The sequence below is a fragment of the Pleurodeles waltl genome, chromosome 4_1, assembly GCF_031143425.1.
Source record: "Pleurodeles waltl isolate 20211129_DDA chromosome 4_1, aPleWal1.hap1.20221129, whole genome shotgun sequence".
Taxonomy (NCBI): Eukaryota; Metazoa; Chordata; class Amphibia; order Caudata; family Salamandridae; genus Pleurodeles; species Pleurodeles waltl.
This window is the reverse complement of record NC_090442.1, coordinates 994,036,090-994,050,626: the sequence shown is the minus strand read 5'-3', so window position 1 is coordinate 994,050,626 and position 14,537 is coordinate 994,036,090. Positions and strand designations below refer to the sequence as shown.

The following is a 14,537-nucleotide window of genomic DNA, read 5'->3' as shown; positions in this document are numbered from 1 at the left end:
CTTCCTAGAGATCCTTTCTTCTTTCATCCACCTACAAGGATTCCAACCTCACCTGCTCCCAGGAACATTCAGTTTTCAGAACCACAGACTCTTCTGGACTTTGTTTCTGGACTTTTGTTTATTCTACAAGAGATTTTATCGATTTGCATGGCAATTTGTATTTGTTGTTCCATTATCAAGTTATTTGTTTCTTATTAATCTGGCACAAGAAAAGTGGGCTGTTCTTAGTCGAGATAGGTATTATTAGGGCTGCTTGACAGTGATTAGTGCATTGCTTTGAACTCCCTTTTGTTTCCCATTGGCTACTTTTGTTCGCCTTATTGGATCGGTAATTTTATTCTTGACTACAGCTGCTATTTGAAATAAAGAAATGACTAAAGCATAATACTCGACTCCGTGTATTAAATAAAATTCATTTTTCTCTGCAAAATTACAGATGTCTTTTATATCAAATTTTAGAAAACACTTAAAAATACCTAACGATATTATGTCTTAGTACCTTATAAGAAACGTTTCTGCAGATCTATAAATGGAAAGTTCCTATGCCCAGCAGCGCATTATTTTGTAGTAATGTTTGTTTCCACTCCCTTTCGCTGGCTCATACATGAAATACCGAAGTATAGTTCTACATCCAATTTATTAGTGAACTACAGTGCATGAATAATTGCAACAGTTTCTTTAATTGAAAAATATGTTTCCGCCCGGTCTCGAACCGGGGACCTTTCGCGTGTTAGGCGAACGTGATAACCACTACACTACGGAAACTCGCATTGCTCAACGTATGACTCGGTTATAGTGATACACAGAATGAAAATTGACTCCATTCCATGTATCTGACAAAATATATTTCTATAATATGATTCTCAACTGTTCCGCTGCTAGGAATCACCACCATAGGTCGACAAAAAACACTCCGTTACTTTGTACCAATATTTCGGCTGTCCGATGAAGCAATGCTACATAGCACTTTTTTTCTAGATCATTTGAAGGAAAGTAGGAGGAACGTGAACTTTATAATTATTTTCTTCCCATGTCTCAATAACTGGAATGTCCCGCCGTATGCTCTTTTTTCTCATTTCTACCCCATTTACTTGTTCTTACGCCTCGTCCAGTAACCGAATCAAGCCAGAGCCTGTTTTTTTGTGTTCTCGCTGCAATTGCTTGAGCGTTGCTTCATATGGGACAAATAATGTATAGGTCATGGAAGGAATCTGAGTCTCTCATCTATTTCTACTACGGGGGGAACAGGCGCTCAGGCCAGGAGTGAGATTGAAATAAGTATATAAACAGAAGGTGCGTCAAATATTTTTAGTACAGGACTAAACGCTCCTGGAAGGTCGAAGGAGGGCCTGCAAAGGCTTATAAGATTGACGCAAAATTCTTCATTGATTGCCTAGACAATCTTTCTGGTATATCTAATTTCAAGAGTAAATAACTAAAATATATTGAACCATATTTTTATTGTAATAATATATGCATATTTTTTTTTAAAGTGAGAACTTTACCATTTACAAGATGGCCGCCACGTTCGCCTGCTAAATTAATCTCAAGTCTCAACCATCAACTGACGTGACTTTAGGCAATAGCTCTCGGTGCCTGGAAAGGTTAGGTGGAGACTACACTTCCTATCAGCCCAAGGCGCGCATGCGTAAAGTTGGTAGTCCTTGGAGGCGCTGCTGGTGGCTGTGATCGGGCAGGAGGTGACTGTCTCCGTAGTGAAGATGCAGTGCTGGAACCGCGTGTACGGTGTACTGAGTTCGGTGAGCAGAGAGCTAGAGTCCTTGAATGTGACAGGGATGGAACACAGGCACATGACAGTTTTTGTGACCCTCATTGCCCGCAAACTTCCCGTGGGCCCTTAAAGCTGATATTGGGAGGGTGTTAAAGGGGGTGGGGGTAATGTTTAGATACCACCCATGTGCACCCACATATCACACTGCGAAGCAATCCTCCTTCGGGATTGTGGGCGCTGGACACGCAGCTGATAAAGTGATCCCAAGTAAAATTGCCTGACATTTTAGACATCGCTTTTTCTTATGGGATTTGTAGTTTTTCTTTTTCCACCTGTAAACACCGGTTTGTCTACTTCTCAATGCATAGTGTTTTTGGACAAAAAGGCTTAAAATGTCACAAAAGGCACCCGGGCTCTAGAAAAGTATGTTTAAGGTCAAGGGACCCACGCTGATACAGCGGTGATTGAGTGAGTGGTCAGATAATTTTTCCAGCTCTAAAGTCACTTCGGGCTCTCCTTACCTCATAACTTAGGGCCAGATGTAGGTAGCATTTTGCATGGCGCAAACTGCGCATCGCGATGCTCATTCCCATTTTGCGAGTCGGTACCGACTCGCAAAATGGGAATGCGACTCGCAAATAGGAAGGGGTGTCCCCTTCCTAATTGCGGCTCGCACTGCGATGCTAAATTGCTTTGTGACCGTGGTCGCAAAGCAATTCACAGTTACCACCAGTGTCACACTGGTGGTAACCCATTCGCAAAAGGGAAGGGGTCCCCATGGGACCCCTTCCCCTTTGTGAATGTTGCCAGAAATGTTTTTTCAGAGCAGGCAGTGGTCCAATGGACCACTGCCTACTCTGAAAAAACGAAACCAAATGGTTTTGTTATTTTTTTTGTATTGCAACTCGTTTTCCTTTAAGGAAAACGGGCTGCATTACAAAAAAAAAAACTGCTTTATTTAAAAAGCAGTCACAGACATGGAGGTCTGCTGTCTCCAGCAGGCCACCATCCCTGTGAGTGCAGGGAATCGCTATGGGGTCGCAAAATGTGACCTACCTCATTAATATTAATGAGGTGGGTATTTGCGACCCCGTAGCGATTCGCAGACTGTGTCTGAGACACCGTTCTGCATCCGATTTTGCGACTCGGAAATTGCGAGTCGCACCGACTCGCAATTTCCGATTCGCAAAATCGGACATTGCTACATCTGGACCTTAGTATTGTACAGAGGTCTGCTTGGTATTCAGATTATTTTCTACGTTTAACTTTCCATTAAAGTATATAGGGCTAATTGTGTATTTAATGGGAGCAGACATACTGATGGTTTTTGCACTAAATGAATGTGTTTAGTATCCTATTAAGCACCCACTATGTATTCTCAGTTGACAATTTCGGGCTTTTTAGCAAGCTTCTCTCTTTGCCGTAGTATTGTTCTAAACCAGTGGTTCTCGAAGTTTTGAATTTGGAGTTACCCTACGAGAGTAAAGCACCTTGCAAGGGTCCCTACCTTAATGTAGGTGTTTTGTTGCAATAGTAACATGACATACAAGGAAATATGAATTATCCACAATTGGCAATGAATGCACCCTGAACTGCAAACTAGGAAAACCTACCTCACGCTGAGTGGACTAACTGTGCAGGTAATCCTAGGTTTGGTGAGGGGGATGGGAAATAAATCTGTTCTTTAGCCCATTAGCAAGCCAAAGAACGGATAGGTCCCTTTTTGACCAGACCAGTCTTGAAGCCAGAACTTATTCGGCGAGAGGCATGATTGTCCTTCCGCAGGTCCGGTCGTCTGGGAGTAAAATAATTGAAGTGCACTGTTCTCCTAGACTGGGAAACCTGACTACTGAATAACCCTTACTGATCATCTGCAAGACTAGAAACAAACCGTGACACTGCTATGAAGCATTGACCTTAATAGTAGGGCTGTAATACTGTACCAGGGCTTCAGTCATTTGGATCCAATATTTCATCTGAACGAGTAGGAGGGTTCTTGGCATCATGACCTTTAGGTTTATGCATTTGGTAAGAACTTTGGTCTGCTGTGTGAAGGTTATGCCTAGGTTAAACCAAAAGCCTGTTTGTTATTCTCATGCAAGGCTCAAAAAATCTACTCAACCACTTGCTATGGCGAGTTTTATTTTACGAGGTCGAGCTATTTTTAGATTCCACTCAACCGTTGTGGCGAGTGGACCAAGAACAGGCGTTCTGTTTAATCAGAAACTAAATTAGCAATTAAGATGCCTTTAAATCTTATTCTTTTCACATTTGCTCTGTGTTCAGAGACATAGGTCGAAAGTCAGTTTGTCTTCTTGCAATGCAAATACTTTTTCTTGTTACAGCAGAGTTTCAGGACTTTGCAAGGTGGACTGTCTGACCTATGTGAAGTGAAAGGCTTTAGGTATCAGGTTTTTTTCTGACACACAACATTTATATAACTAACTCAACTTTATAAACATTTGAAAATATATTTCAGTAGCTGTGAAAGACCATTTTTTTTGTACTTCTGTGTGATGAAAAAAATATTTAAATAGGGTGGAAAAAAAAGTCAGAACACTTTAGGTGGTGATGTGCAAATGATAAATGTTTTCTGAAACCCAATTTTCACAGATTATTGTTAATACACTATATAGTTTTATCAGAAAAGCAGCAAGATGGCTGGAAGGTTTTGGGACATTTCTTGGAAATTTACTGTCTGTAATTGACAGTGCGGTACCACATCATGCTTTAGTAACATATTTATTAAAGTGAGTGTTCAAACATAAACTGCGTAACCCTCCTGCTCTGATGGCAAAGCTATTAGTAAACTAAGAGGCAAGTCGTGCATAGATCTCGTGTACCCTATGTGTGGGCTAGATTTATTGTACATGGATCAAACGTTTAGTGTATTTAATCAAACAAAAGCAGATTCTTTTTACAGCAAGTGCTCAACTCGTATATTTGAAGGTGCACTCATATGTGAGAGTGTGAGCACATTGCTAACACTATATAGTACTAAATCCTTGAATATTACAGACCTGTAGCCAGGCATCAGTCTACAGAGAGGAACATAAATACATGCCCCTCCTTCAACTTTAGTGTGTTGTATTCCGCAAAGGTAGCATTTACAAACTTAAAAATGCATTAGTTTTGGCAAGGCTGCCTTATGCAAGGTAAACAGGTATGTACCGCTGCAGAGAGTGCCTGACTGCTTGTGAAACTGGCATCCTGACTTTTTATTTGACCCTGACATCACGCTAATCTGGTGAATGTGTAGAGGTCCTGCAGTGCGAAGTCTACAACCTGTTCTGTGACGTGAAAGAGTGCACAAAGTATGCCCTCCTAGCAGGCATAAGACTGATGTCCATTCCATGGATAAGTCCTATGAAGTAGTAGTGGCAGTGTGCCAAGTTCTGTTAATCCAGTGGTATTGTTGGGATTAGTCATGTGCTCTCCAAAAAAAATTGCAGTTAGATGTGATTAATAGTGGAGGCAGTGTGGTTTCAGGAAAATGCTTGGTGAGATAGATGACCCCGTGCGTTACTTGCATTGTATTTATAAGTGGAGCAGAGTAATGGAAGCTGTAAGTTCATTTTCAGAAGCCTCTGACCTGTTCTGTGCACAAGATGGTTGTTTTCTCAAACAGTGAGCTGGGCCTGGCCCTTTTTACAGAAATATTCCCAAACTTTTAGTCCTCCTCCTATTTTTTCTGACCTGTTTTTGTTGGCTTTAGGATTCTGGGCACTTTACCACTGATGACCAGTGCCAAAGTGCAAGTGCTCTCTGTTTAAATTGTATAGGTGATTGGTTTATCCATGATTGGCTTATTTGATTCATTAGTAAGTCCCCAGTAAAGTGCTTTTTGTGTTCCCAGGGCCTGTAATTGAAACGCTACCTGTGGGCCTGCAGCACTGATTGTGCCACCTACACGAGTAGCCCTGTTAACATATCTCAGATCTTCCACTGCAGTGTCTGTGTGGGCAGTTTTAAACTGCCATTTCGATCTGGCAAGTGCACCTGCTTGTCAGGCCCAAACCTTCCCCTTTTACTACATGTAAGTCACTCCTAAGGTAGGCCCAAGACAGTCCCATGGGCAGACGGCAGTGTATTTAAGAGGTAGATCATGTGCTGGTGTGTTTTACATGTCCTGATAGTGAAATACTGCTAACCTGTCTCTCCCGTAGGGTACTGTGGAGATTGCCTTGAAGCACCTTTTAAGTTTAATTTCCCACTGGGAGCAGATAGAGGTATGGAGTTTGGGGGATCTCTGAACTCACAATTTAAAAATACATCTTTTGGTGAAGTTGTTTTTTGAATTATAGGTTTGAATGCTATTTTTAGAACGTGGGCATTTTGTTGCTTAACCATTCTGAGCCTCTGCCTGTCTGTGAAATACACATCTGGGTCAGGATGACAGGTGGGCCATTCGTGAATTCACTCTTTATAGTCACACAAAGGGAGCTAAGGTGTGCCCTGCATTTTCTGATGGGTATTCCTGAGCTAGAGGGGTGGGAGGAGCTAACACTTGTACCTGAATAGGGCTGGTCCTATCCTCACACAAATCAGTCTCCAACCCCCTGGAGTATGCCTGGGGCCATGGCAGGGAAAGGCAGGGTCTCATGCACTACAAGTACCTCTCTTTGAAGTTTGCCTACTTCAAAGACAGAAATGGGTATAATTACTGGACCTCTGACACCATATAGTTATAACACTTCTGGATGGATGACAGTCTGCCAGGAAGAAGAGCTAGATGCTGTAGGAGAAGCTGCCACTCTGCCTATTGCTTTGTTGTGCTGGCCTGCTGCTTCTGTCCTGGGAGTGAAAGGACTGGACTTTGCTTTCTACATCCTGCTTTCCAAGGTTCTGCAAGGACTTAAACTGAGCTTGCCTCCTGTCAAGAAGTCTCAAGGCCATCAGCGACTTCAGCTGCCAGCACCTGAGCTCTCCTGCTAAAAGTCCTGACTTACCAAATGGCGCCAAATCCCGTTCCTGGGCCCTTGGAAGTGAGCCCTTGTGCAACCAAGAAGAAACAAGGCACATCGACTCCAGAGCGACTTTGGAACCGGCGCTGCCCTCCAACTCCACTGGAGCCTTGGTCCTCGCTGAGTGCAACGGTCATGACCTGAAACACAGGCCCCAACTCCGCTGCAGCACCTCCGAAAGTCCTGCCACAGCGTGAGTCTCAAGTGGCGTGTCCCTGATGTCCGAGACACCAGACTCCGCTGCAGCAACTGTGGCCCGCAGTGTGATCGCAACACTGCAAAGTCGATGCCTCGCATCTTGATCTGCTGAACCAACCCCACATCCGCTGCAGCAATGCCTCATCTCCCTGACTCTGTGCAACGTCTGTTTCCTCATTGTTTTGCAAGGTACTGTACCTGGGGTCTGGGCGACTCTGAGATCGGCCTGCACACTCCCTTCCAAGTGGTGTCTGGCTGTTGGGAACATCTCCGGCAAGACACCGTGATGGCCCAAGTTGGAGCTGTTGTGTTTCTAAGCGCTATACTAAAATTTAATATTTTGAACATTTGTATCTTTACTTGTGTATGGTGGATTTTTGTCGTTTTGGTCTTTTTACTCTGATGAATTTTGACTATTTTTCTAAACTGGTGTGGAGTACTGTTGTGGTGTTTTTCAGTGTGTTCCTGTGTGTGGGTATACATACTTTACACATTGCCCCTGAAATAAGCCTGACTGCTTGTGCTAAGCTGCCAAGAAGTGAGCAGGGCTTATCTTAGCTGTGTGACTCCCTGACTAGAGTGAGGGTCCCTTCTTGGACAGGATGCACACCACTGCCAACTAGAGACCCCATTTCCAACACTGTTGAAGTGTATTGCCGACACTCCTGAAGCGGGAGGATATCTGGAGACCGAAGTGAAAACAGGTCTCCTGTAGAAATTTGATTTATTTGTTTTGCTGAGAGGAGCTGCTGATAAGTCTTCCTGTAGCAATGCTAGTTGGTAGATGGTGGGACTGAAGGGTGGAACTGCAGTTTCTCTTGTTAAAGGTAAAATTATCCTTTTGTCTCTCTTCCTGATCACTGTGTGGGTGGGTGTTCATATCCAGATGCAGAAAGTTAACACTTCTTTGTACCTCTGTTGTGGGTACTCCAGGCTAGGGACTGTGAGGAGCCTCCCTCCGAACAAAGAATGTGTCTGCAAGACATTCAGGCGAGGCCCCTGAAAAGGAAAACAGCCAAAATTGGTTATGTGTATCTAAAACGTAATAAGAAGCAGTTTACAGTATGCACCTAGATAGTTTTAAATTCTGTTGTCATATCTGTGAGCCCCCTGGAATGGGGTGTGTGCCACACCATTTGAATACCGCTGAAATAGAGGTTTCTGTCCTGTGGTCCAGTCTCAGTGAGGGTGGTGTGGGCCTAGTAAGTGCTCTTTGTAATGAACCTCTCTAGTTCCGTAACTACACAAATACTTGAAGTTAATTCTTCTGAGCTCATCCCAGCACTGTTGCCAAGTAAACCTGAGGTTTCTCTTCAGGCATTTTGTTAGGACTGGTTGTCTCTCGGCTAGGGTATTTTCTGTCTCCTTCATCACTGATCTCTGTGCTGTGCTCCTAAGTGCAGCCTCAAGTTGGAGGAGAGTGTACAGGAGTAAGGTAGCTCTCTGTTCAGGCAGCTTCCTAACCTGACCCTTGAAGATTATCCGTAGGTGGGAATTTGAGTGCTGTGACCAGTGGGATCTGTTTTGGATGGTCCCTTGCTTACAATGGAACAAGATGGAGGGTGAACAAAGTTTCACCAGACAATGGAAGTGTATTGACTGAATTCCAGTAGCTGGAGGGTGGAGGTCTAGCTACTGAAGCGAAGGAGGATAGAGGAAAGGATCCCCTTTGAAATATAATGATGGTCTTGGTAGCAAAGAGCTTCTGATCTGCTGATTTTTTAAATTTTTTTTTTAAAAATTATTATTATTATTATTATTATTATTTTTATTTTTTTTATTCTGAACACTTTCCATTTGGTAGATGGTAAGGGTGATGGGTGAGGCTGCAGTTTCTGTTTTTTAAGGCAAGGAATATTCTAGGCAGGTCCTGTCTGTTTGTCTGTCCCTGAATACTACTTCAGGAAGGCTGATGACAAGTAGGTGCAGAGATCTCAAACTTCATTGTGCACTTATTTTGGCTTTTCATTCATTGATCCAACATCAGTGTTGCTTGCTGTGAGAGCCACCACCTCAGCACCAAAGGCTGCGTTTGAGGAACGGCCAGAAAAGACAATTGAAAGAGAACCACCCTAAACCAGTTTTAAAACCCAGTTCAAATCATAAATCTTAGTGCTCTCCTGTTTGAGGGCATGCAAGAGAGGGAGGTAGTTTAGGCCCTATTAATGTAATCCTAAGTACGGGACTGAGGCATTGATACACAATTATTTCAGTCTTACCTTGGTTCAGGCACAAGTAGTTCTTCATTGCATAATGACTGTGTCTTAAACAGGCTTTACTCTGGTTTAGGAGATCTAAACCATTACCTAGCCAGTGCAGTGAGAGTCATCAACCTAGCACAAAGGGCTTTTTGAGGAACAGCCAAAAAAGACATTTGAAAGAGAACCACCCTAAACAATTTTTAAAACCGTGGACAGTGGACCCTCAGCCTTGAAAACGTGTATGATAATGGGATCTAAACCACACAACTTTGGTCCAAGTTCTTCATGACTGAAGAATGGGAGTGCTTCTCGAAGGACTGTTGTGTGACCAGGGCTGGTGTCTGTATGATATTCAGCCTCTCATTGATGAAGGGATGTCACATGAAGTTTGCACTTTCTGCTGTAGGAGCTGAGGATCTGCCTAGAAGCCTAGCTTCCTTTTGAGTAAGGGAAGGAATGTCCCTGGCCCTTCAGGAGAAGAGACTGTTCATGGGTAGAAGCACTGTGTGTTCCTGGCATGAGGAACAGCCAGAGAGATTGACTGCAAGTGAGTGAAGCCACAAATATCCCATACGTGTACATGTTCCTCTGTTCTCCCCAAGTGGATCTTGTTGTGAACTGCATATAGACTACTGCAAAAAACAAGCATATTGTGTGATCTGTAGTTCTCCATGACTGAATGACCACTGTCAAAATCGAAGTTGAAACACTTCATCAACACTGAGGTAGAATTCTGATAGGCCCTAAGGCTGCACCTCCTATACTAGTGTATCATGTGCCCAAAGCCTATGAAGGCTGCAACTGCCAACGACAACCACAAGGTCGAGGTAGACCCAGAGGCTGCACCAGCAGCTTGTGTGCATCTAGCACAGGAGGTCTACAAAAGACAAGCTACCATAGGAGCCACCATGCTAAAATCTTTAAAGTCATCAAGTTCCGAGCAAGACCACAGCCGTGACAGCTTAACATAGGCTGCCACAGGAGCACTGCTTGCCTCCATCCTCCGCAACCCCAAACCTCACCAACCAAACACAGGTAAACAGCAGGACTTGAGGTCTGTGAAAGAAAAAGAGCCTGAGTAGCCGTGTAATAGCTAGAGAATTAACTTAAGACTTTTTACGATTAATCACGTAGAGGTGAGACCAAACTGAACTCTTCGGCACATTCACACTTTCAGAGTGATTTGAGCGAATTAAACTTGCGCCCGAGGAGTGCCTGGTCTCGAGTTATAAGTCAGCAATTATAGAAGCTGGGAAACCCCAATTACTGAGGGTAGGGTACTGAAGGGTGTGATATTAACTTATGCTATGTGATAAAAGTACTTTATTTTAATTCAAAGGGTAAGTACTGAGCTAGACAATACATTATTGTCTCTATTGGTTAACTTTTGAGTTCTGAGCTCTTGCCCTCCAAGCTTTCTCCTTGAGAAGCCTTTGTATGCTCACCCTTGATGCCCTGAGAGTACAGAGTGGAAAGGATATACTTGACCCAGTTTGTAGAGCTTTAGTAGGACCCCAGGACAACACTGTTAATCTACTGTATCCACCATTGTTGGGGTCCAGTAGCTGCTGTCTGCTCTGTGGCTTACCTGTTCAACCGCCCATAGTGAGTTCCAACAGCATTCCCATCCATTGCTGAAAAAGTTATTAATTTATTTTTGTAGTTTTCTTCCAGAGCAACCCAGGCACATCAGGCATCGGTGAGCTGCACATAGCATTATTAGAATAGTTCTGCCAGTGCAGTAAATAGACTTCTCAGTTCCTTTTTTTTTATATTAGGGAGAGATTAAGTTAGAGGGAATTACATATATTTGGCAGACTACTGAAGAAGGACTAGTCAAAATGCATTGTTTCTTTTGGGCGGTTGGTGCTAAGAGAAGACACTCCGTCTTCCATCTGGAACAAATTCCTCTGCATTCCATGAATTTCTGTGCCAAATTGTTGTGTACCCTAAATGAAGAGATTCGCAGGCTGTAGGAAGTTGGCTCTGTATACACTATTTCAAAGTAAGGAATAGTATGCACAGAGTCCAAGGGTTCCCCTTAGAGGTAAGATAGTGGCAAAAAGAGATAATACTAATGCTCAATTTTGTGGTAGTGTGGTCGAGCAGTAGGCTTATCAAAGGAGTAGTGTTAAGCATTTGTTGTACATACACACAGGCAATAAATGAGGAACACACACTCAGAGACAATTCCTGGCCAATAGGTTTTTGTATAGAAAAATATATTTTCTTAGTTTATTTTAAGAACCACAGGTTCAAATTCTACATGTAATATCTCATTTGAAAGGTATTGCAAGTAAGTACTTTAGGAGCTTTGAATAATCACAATAGCATATATACTTTTTACATAAAACACATATAGCTATTTCAAAAGCGGACACAGTGCAATTTTCAACAGTTCCTGGGGGAGGTAAGTTATTGTTAGTTCTTGCAGGTAAGTAAACCACCTACAGGGTTCAAATTGGGGTCCAAAGTAGCCCACCGTTGGGGGTTCAGAGCAACCCCAAAGTTACCACACCAGCAGCTCAGGGCCGGTCAGGTGCAGAGTTCAAAGTGTTGCCCAAAACACATAGGCTTCAATGGAGAAGGGGGTGCCCCGGTTCCAGTCTGCCAGCAGGTAAGTACCCGCGTCTTCAGAGGGCAGACCAGGGGGGTTTTGTAGGGCACCGGGGGGGACACAAGCCAGCACAGAAAGTACACCCTCAGCAGCACGGGGGCGGCCGGGTGCAGTGTGCAAACACGCGTCGGGTTTTCAATAGGTTTCAATGAGAGACCAAGGGGTCTCTTCAGCGATGCAGGCAAGGGGGGGGCTCCTCGGGGTAGCCACCACCTGGGCAAGGGAGAGGGCCTCTTGGGGGTCACTCCTGCACTGGAGTTCCGATCCTTCAGGTCCTGGGGGCTGCGGGTGCAGGGTCTTTTCCAGGCGTCGGGATTTTGGATTCAGACAGTCGCGGTCAGGGGGAGCCTCGGGATTCCCTCTGCAGGCGTCGCTGTGGGAGCTCAGGGGGGACAACTTGGGTTACTCACAGTCTTGGAGTCGCCTGGGGGTCCTCCCTGTAGCGTTGTTTCTTCACCAGTCGAGTCGGGGTCGCCGGGTGCAGTGTTGCAAGTCTCACGCTTCTGGCGGGGATTGCAGGGGTCTTTAAAGCTGCTCCTCTGGAAACAAAGTTGCAGTCTTTGTTGAACAGGGCCGCTGTTCTCGGGAGTTTCTTGGTCTTTTTAGAGCAGGTCAGTCCTCTGAGGATTCAGAGGTCGCTGGTCCTGGGGAAAGCGTCGCTGGAGCAGTTTTCTTCCGAAGGGGGGAGACAGGCTAGTAGGGCTGGGGCCAAAGCAGTTGGTGTCTCCGTCTTCTCTGCAGGGTTTTTCAGCTCAGCAGTCCTCTTCTTCTTAAGTTGCAGGAATCTGATTTCCTAGGTTCAGGGGAGCCCCTAAATACAGGATTTAGGGGTGTGTTTAGGTCAGGGTGGGCAGTAGCCAATGGCTACTAGCCCTGAGGGTGGCTACACCCTCTTTGTGCCTCCTCCCAAGGGGAGGGGGTCACATTCCTATCCCTATTGGGGGGATCCTCCATCTGCAAGATGGAGGATTCCTAAAAGTCAGTCACTTCAGCTCAGGTTGCCTTAGGGGCTGTCCTGACTGGCCAGTGACTCCTCCTTGTTTTTCTCATGATCTCCTCCGGCCTTGCCGCAAACAATGGGGCCGTGGCCGGAGGGGGCGGGCAACTCCACTAGCTGGAATGCCCTGTGGTGGTGGAACAAAGGGGGTGAGCCTTCGAGGCTCACCGCCAGGTGTTACAGCTCCTGCCTGGGGGAGGTGATAGCATCCCCACCCAGTGCAGGCTTTGTTACTAGCCACAGAGTGACAAAGGCACTCTCCCCATGTGGCCAGCAACATGTCTCGAATGGGGCAGGCTGTTAAAACCAGTCAGCCTACACAGGTAGTTGGTTAAGGTTTCAGGGGGCACCTCTAAGGTGCCCTCTGGGGTGTATTTCACAATAAAATGTACACTGGCATCAGTGTGCATTTATTGTGCTGAGAAGTTTGATACCAAACTTCCCAGTTTTCAGTGCAGCCATTATGGTGCTGTGGAGTTCGTGTTTGACAGACTCCCAGACCATATACTCTTATGGCTACCCTGCACTTACAATGTCTAAGGTTTGGCTTAGACACTGTAGGGGCACAGTGCTCATGCACTGGTGCCCTCACCTATGGTATAGTGCACCCTGCCTTAGGGCTGTAAGGCCTGCTAGAGGGGTGAATTATCTATACTGCATAGGCAGTGTGAGGTTGGCATGGCACCCTGAGGGGAGTGCCATGTCTACTTTACTCGTTTTGTCCTCACCAGCACACACAAGCTGGTAAGCAGTGTGTCTGTGCTGAGTGAGGGGTCTCCAGGGTGGCATAAGATATGCTGCAGCCCTTAGAGACCTTCCCTGGCATCAGGGCCCTTGGTACCAGGGGTACCAGTTACAAGGGACTTACCTGGATGCCAGGGTGTGCCAATTGTGTGAACAAAAGTACAGGTTAGGGAAAGAACACCGGTGCTGGGGCCTGGTTAGCAGGCCTCAGCACACTTTCAATTCAAAACAGGCCATTATGTTAATTGTTCTCAATTCAGTTAGAACCCATCGGAAAGTAAGGGGGATAATACTGATTGGCAAAACTTTACTGCCTGTTTCCTGCTAAACAGTGTTTCAGCTGCTGTTTAGGGTGACCCTTAAAGAGCTAGTTGTACTTTAGGAAGCTTGTGTCAATAGTGAACTAAAGTAGCCTAGTTTAGAAAGGACTAAGGCCATTACCACAGGTCTGAATTCAGATTCTTGGATATTGGGTTTTATATCCTTAAGAGGCTCCGTGATTTCATTTCTAGCACGGTTATTTGTGTGTGCTTGTGGATTAGGTTTCTTGTCCAGGCTTGAAGCATAACAGGTTCTTTCATTATGCGATGTCTGGATTGCACAAGGATGTACAGGAGTCTAAACAGGAGTGGGCAGGAGTGTTACTGATGCAGAGATCATCATAACGTCAGGTCTGGATTGATTTAGTTTACAATACAAAGATGTGAACTAATAGTGATTTGAGCCAAAAGAGTAATTTAATCAGCAGAAGAAGCTTTAATGTACAGGGAGTGCAGAATTATTAGGCAAATGAGTATTTTGACCACATCATCCTCTTTATGCATGTTGTCTTACTCCAAGCTGTATAGGCTCGAAAGCCTACTACCAATTAAGCATATTAGGTGATGTGCATCTCTGTAATGAGAAGGGGTGTGGTCTAATGACATCAACACCCTATATCAGGTGTGCATAATTATTAGGCAACTTCCTTTCCTTTGGCAAAATGGGTCAAAAGAAGGACTTGACAGGCTCAGAAAAGTCAAAAATAGTGAGATATCTTGCAGAGGGATGCAGCACTCTTAAAATTGCAAAGCTTCTGAAGCGT

The 14,537-nt window shown here is 44.7% G+C and overlaps 1 protein-coding gene and 1 non-coding gene across 2 annotated transcripts in view; one reads left to right on the top strand and one right to left on the bottom strand.

Moving 5' to 3' along the window:
- Nucleotides 1-692: 692 nt before the first annotated feature.
- Nucleotides 693-765, bottom strand: TRNAV-AAC (transfer RNA valine (anticodon AAC)). The gene has a single exon. It is a non-coding gene; the product is annotated as a tRNA-Val (tRNA).
- Nucleotides 766-1,607: 842 nt separating this feature from the next.
- Nucleotides 1,608-14,537, top strand: part of DLD (dihydrolipoamide dehydrogenase) — a 208,998-nt gene continuing 196,068 nt past the window's right edge. Inside the window, exon 1 of the mRNA XM_069229823.1 lies at nt 1,608-1,760. Within this exon, the coding sequence (XP_069085924.1) occupies nt 1,722-1,760 (39 nt within the window). The 5' untranslated portion in view covers nt 1,608-1,721. The remainder of the gene's footprint in view (nt 1,761-14,537) is intronic.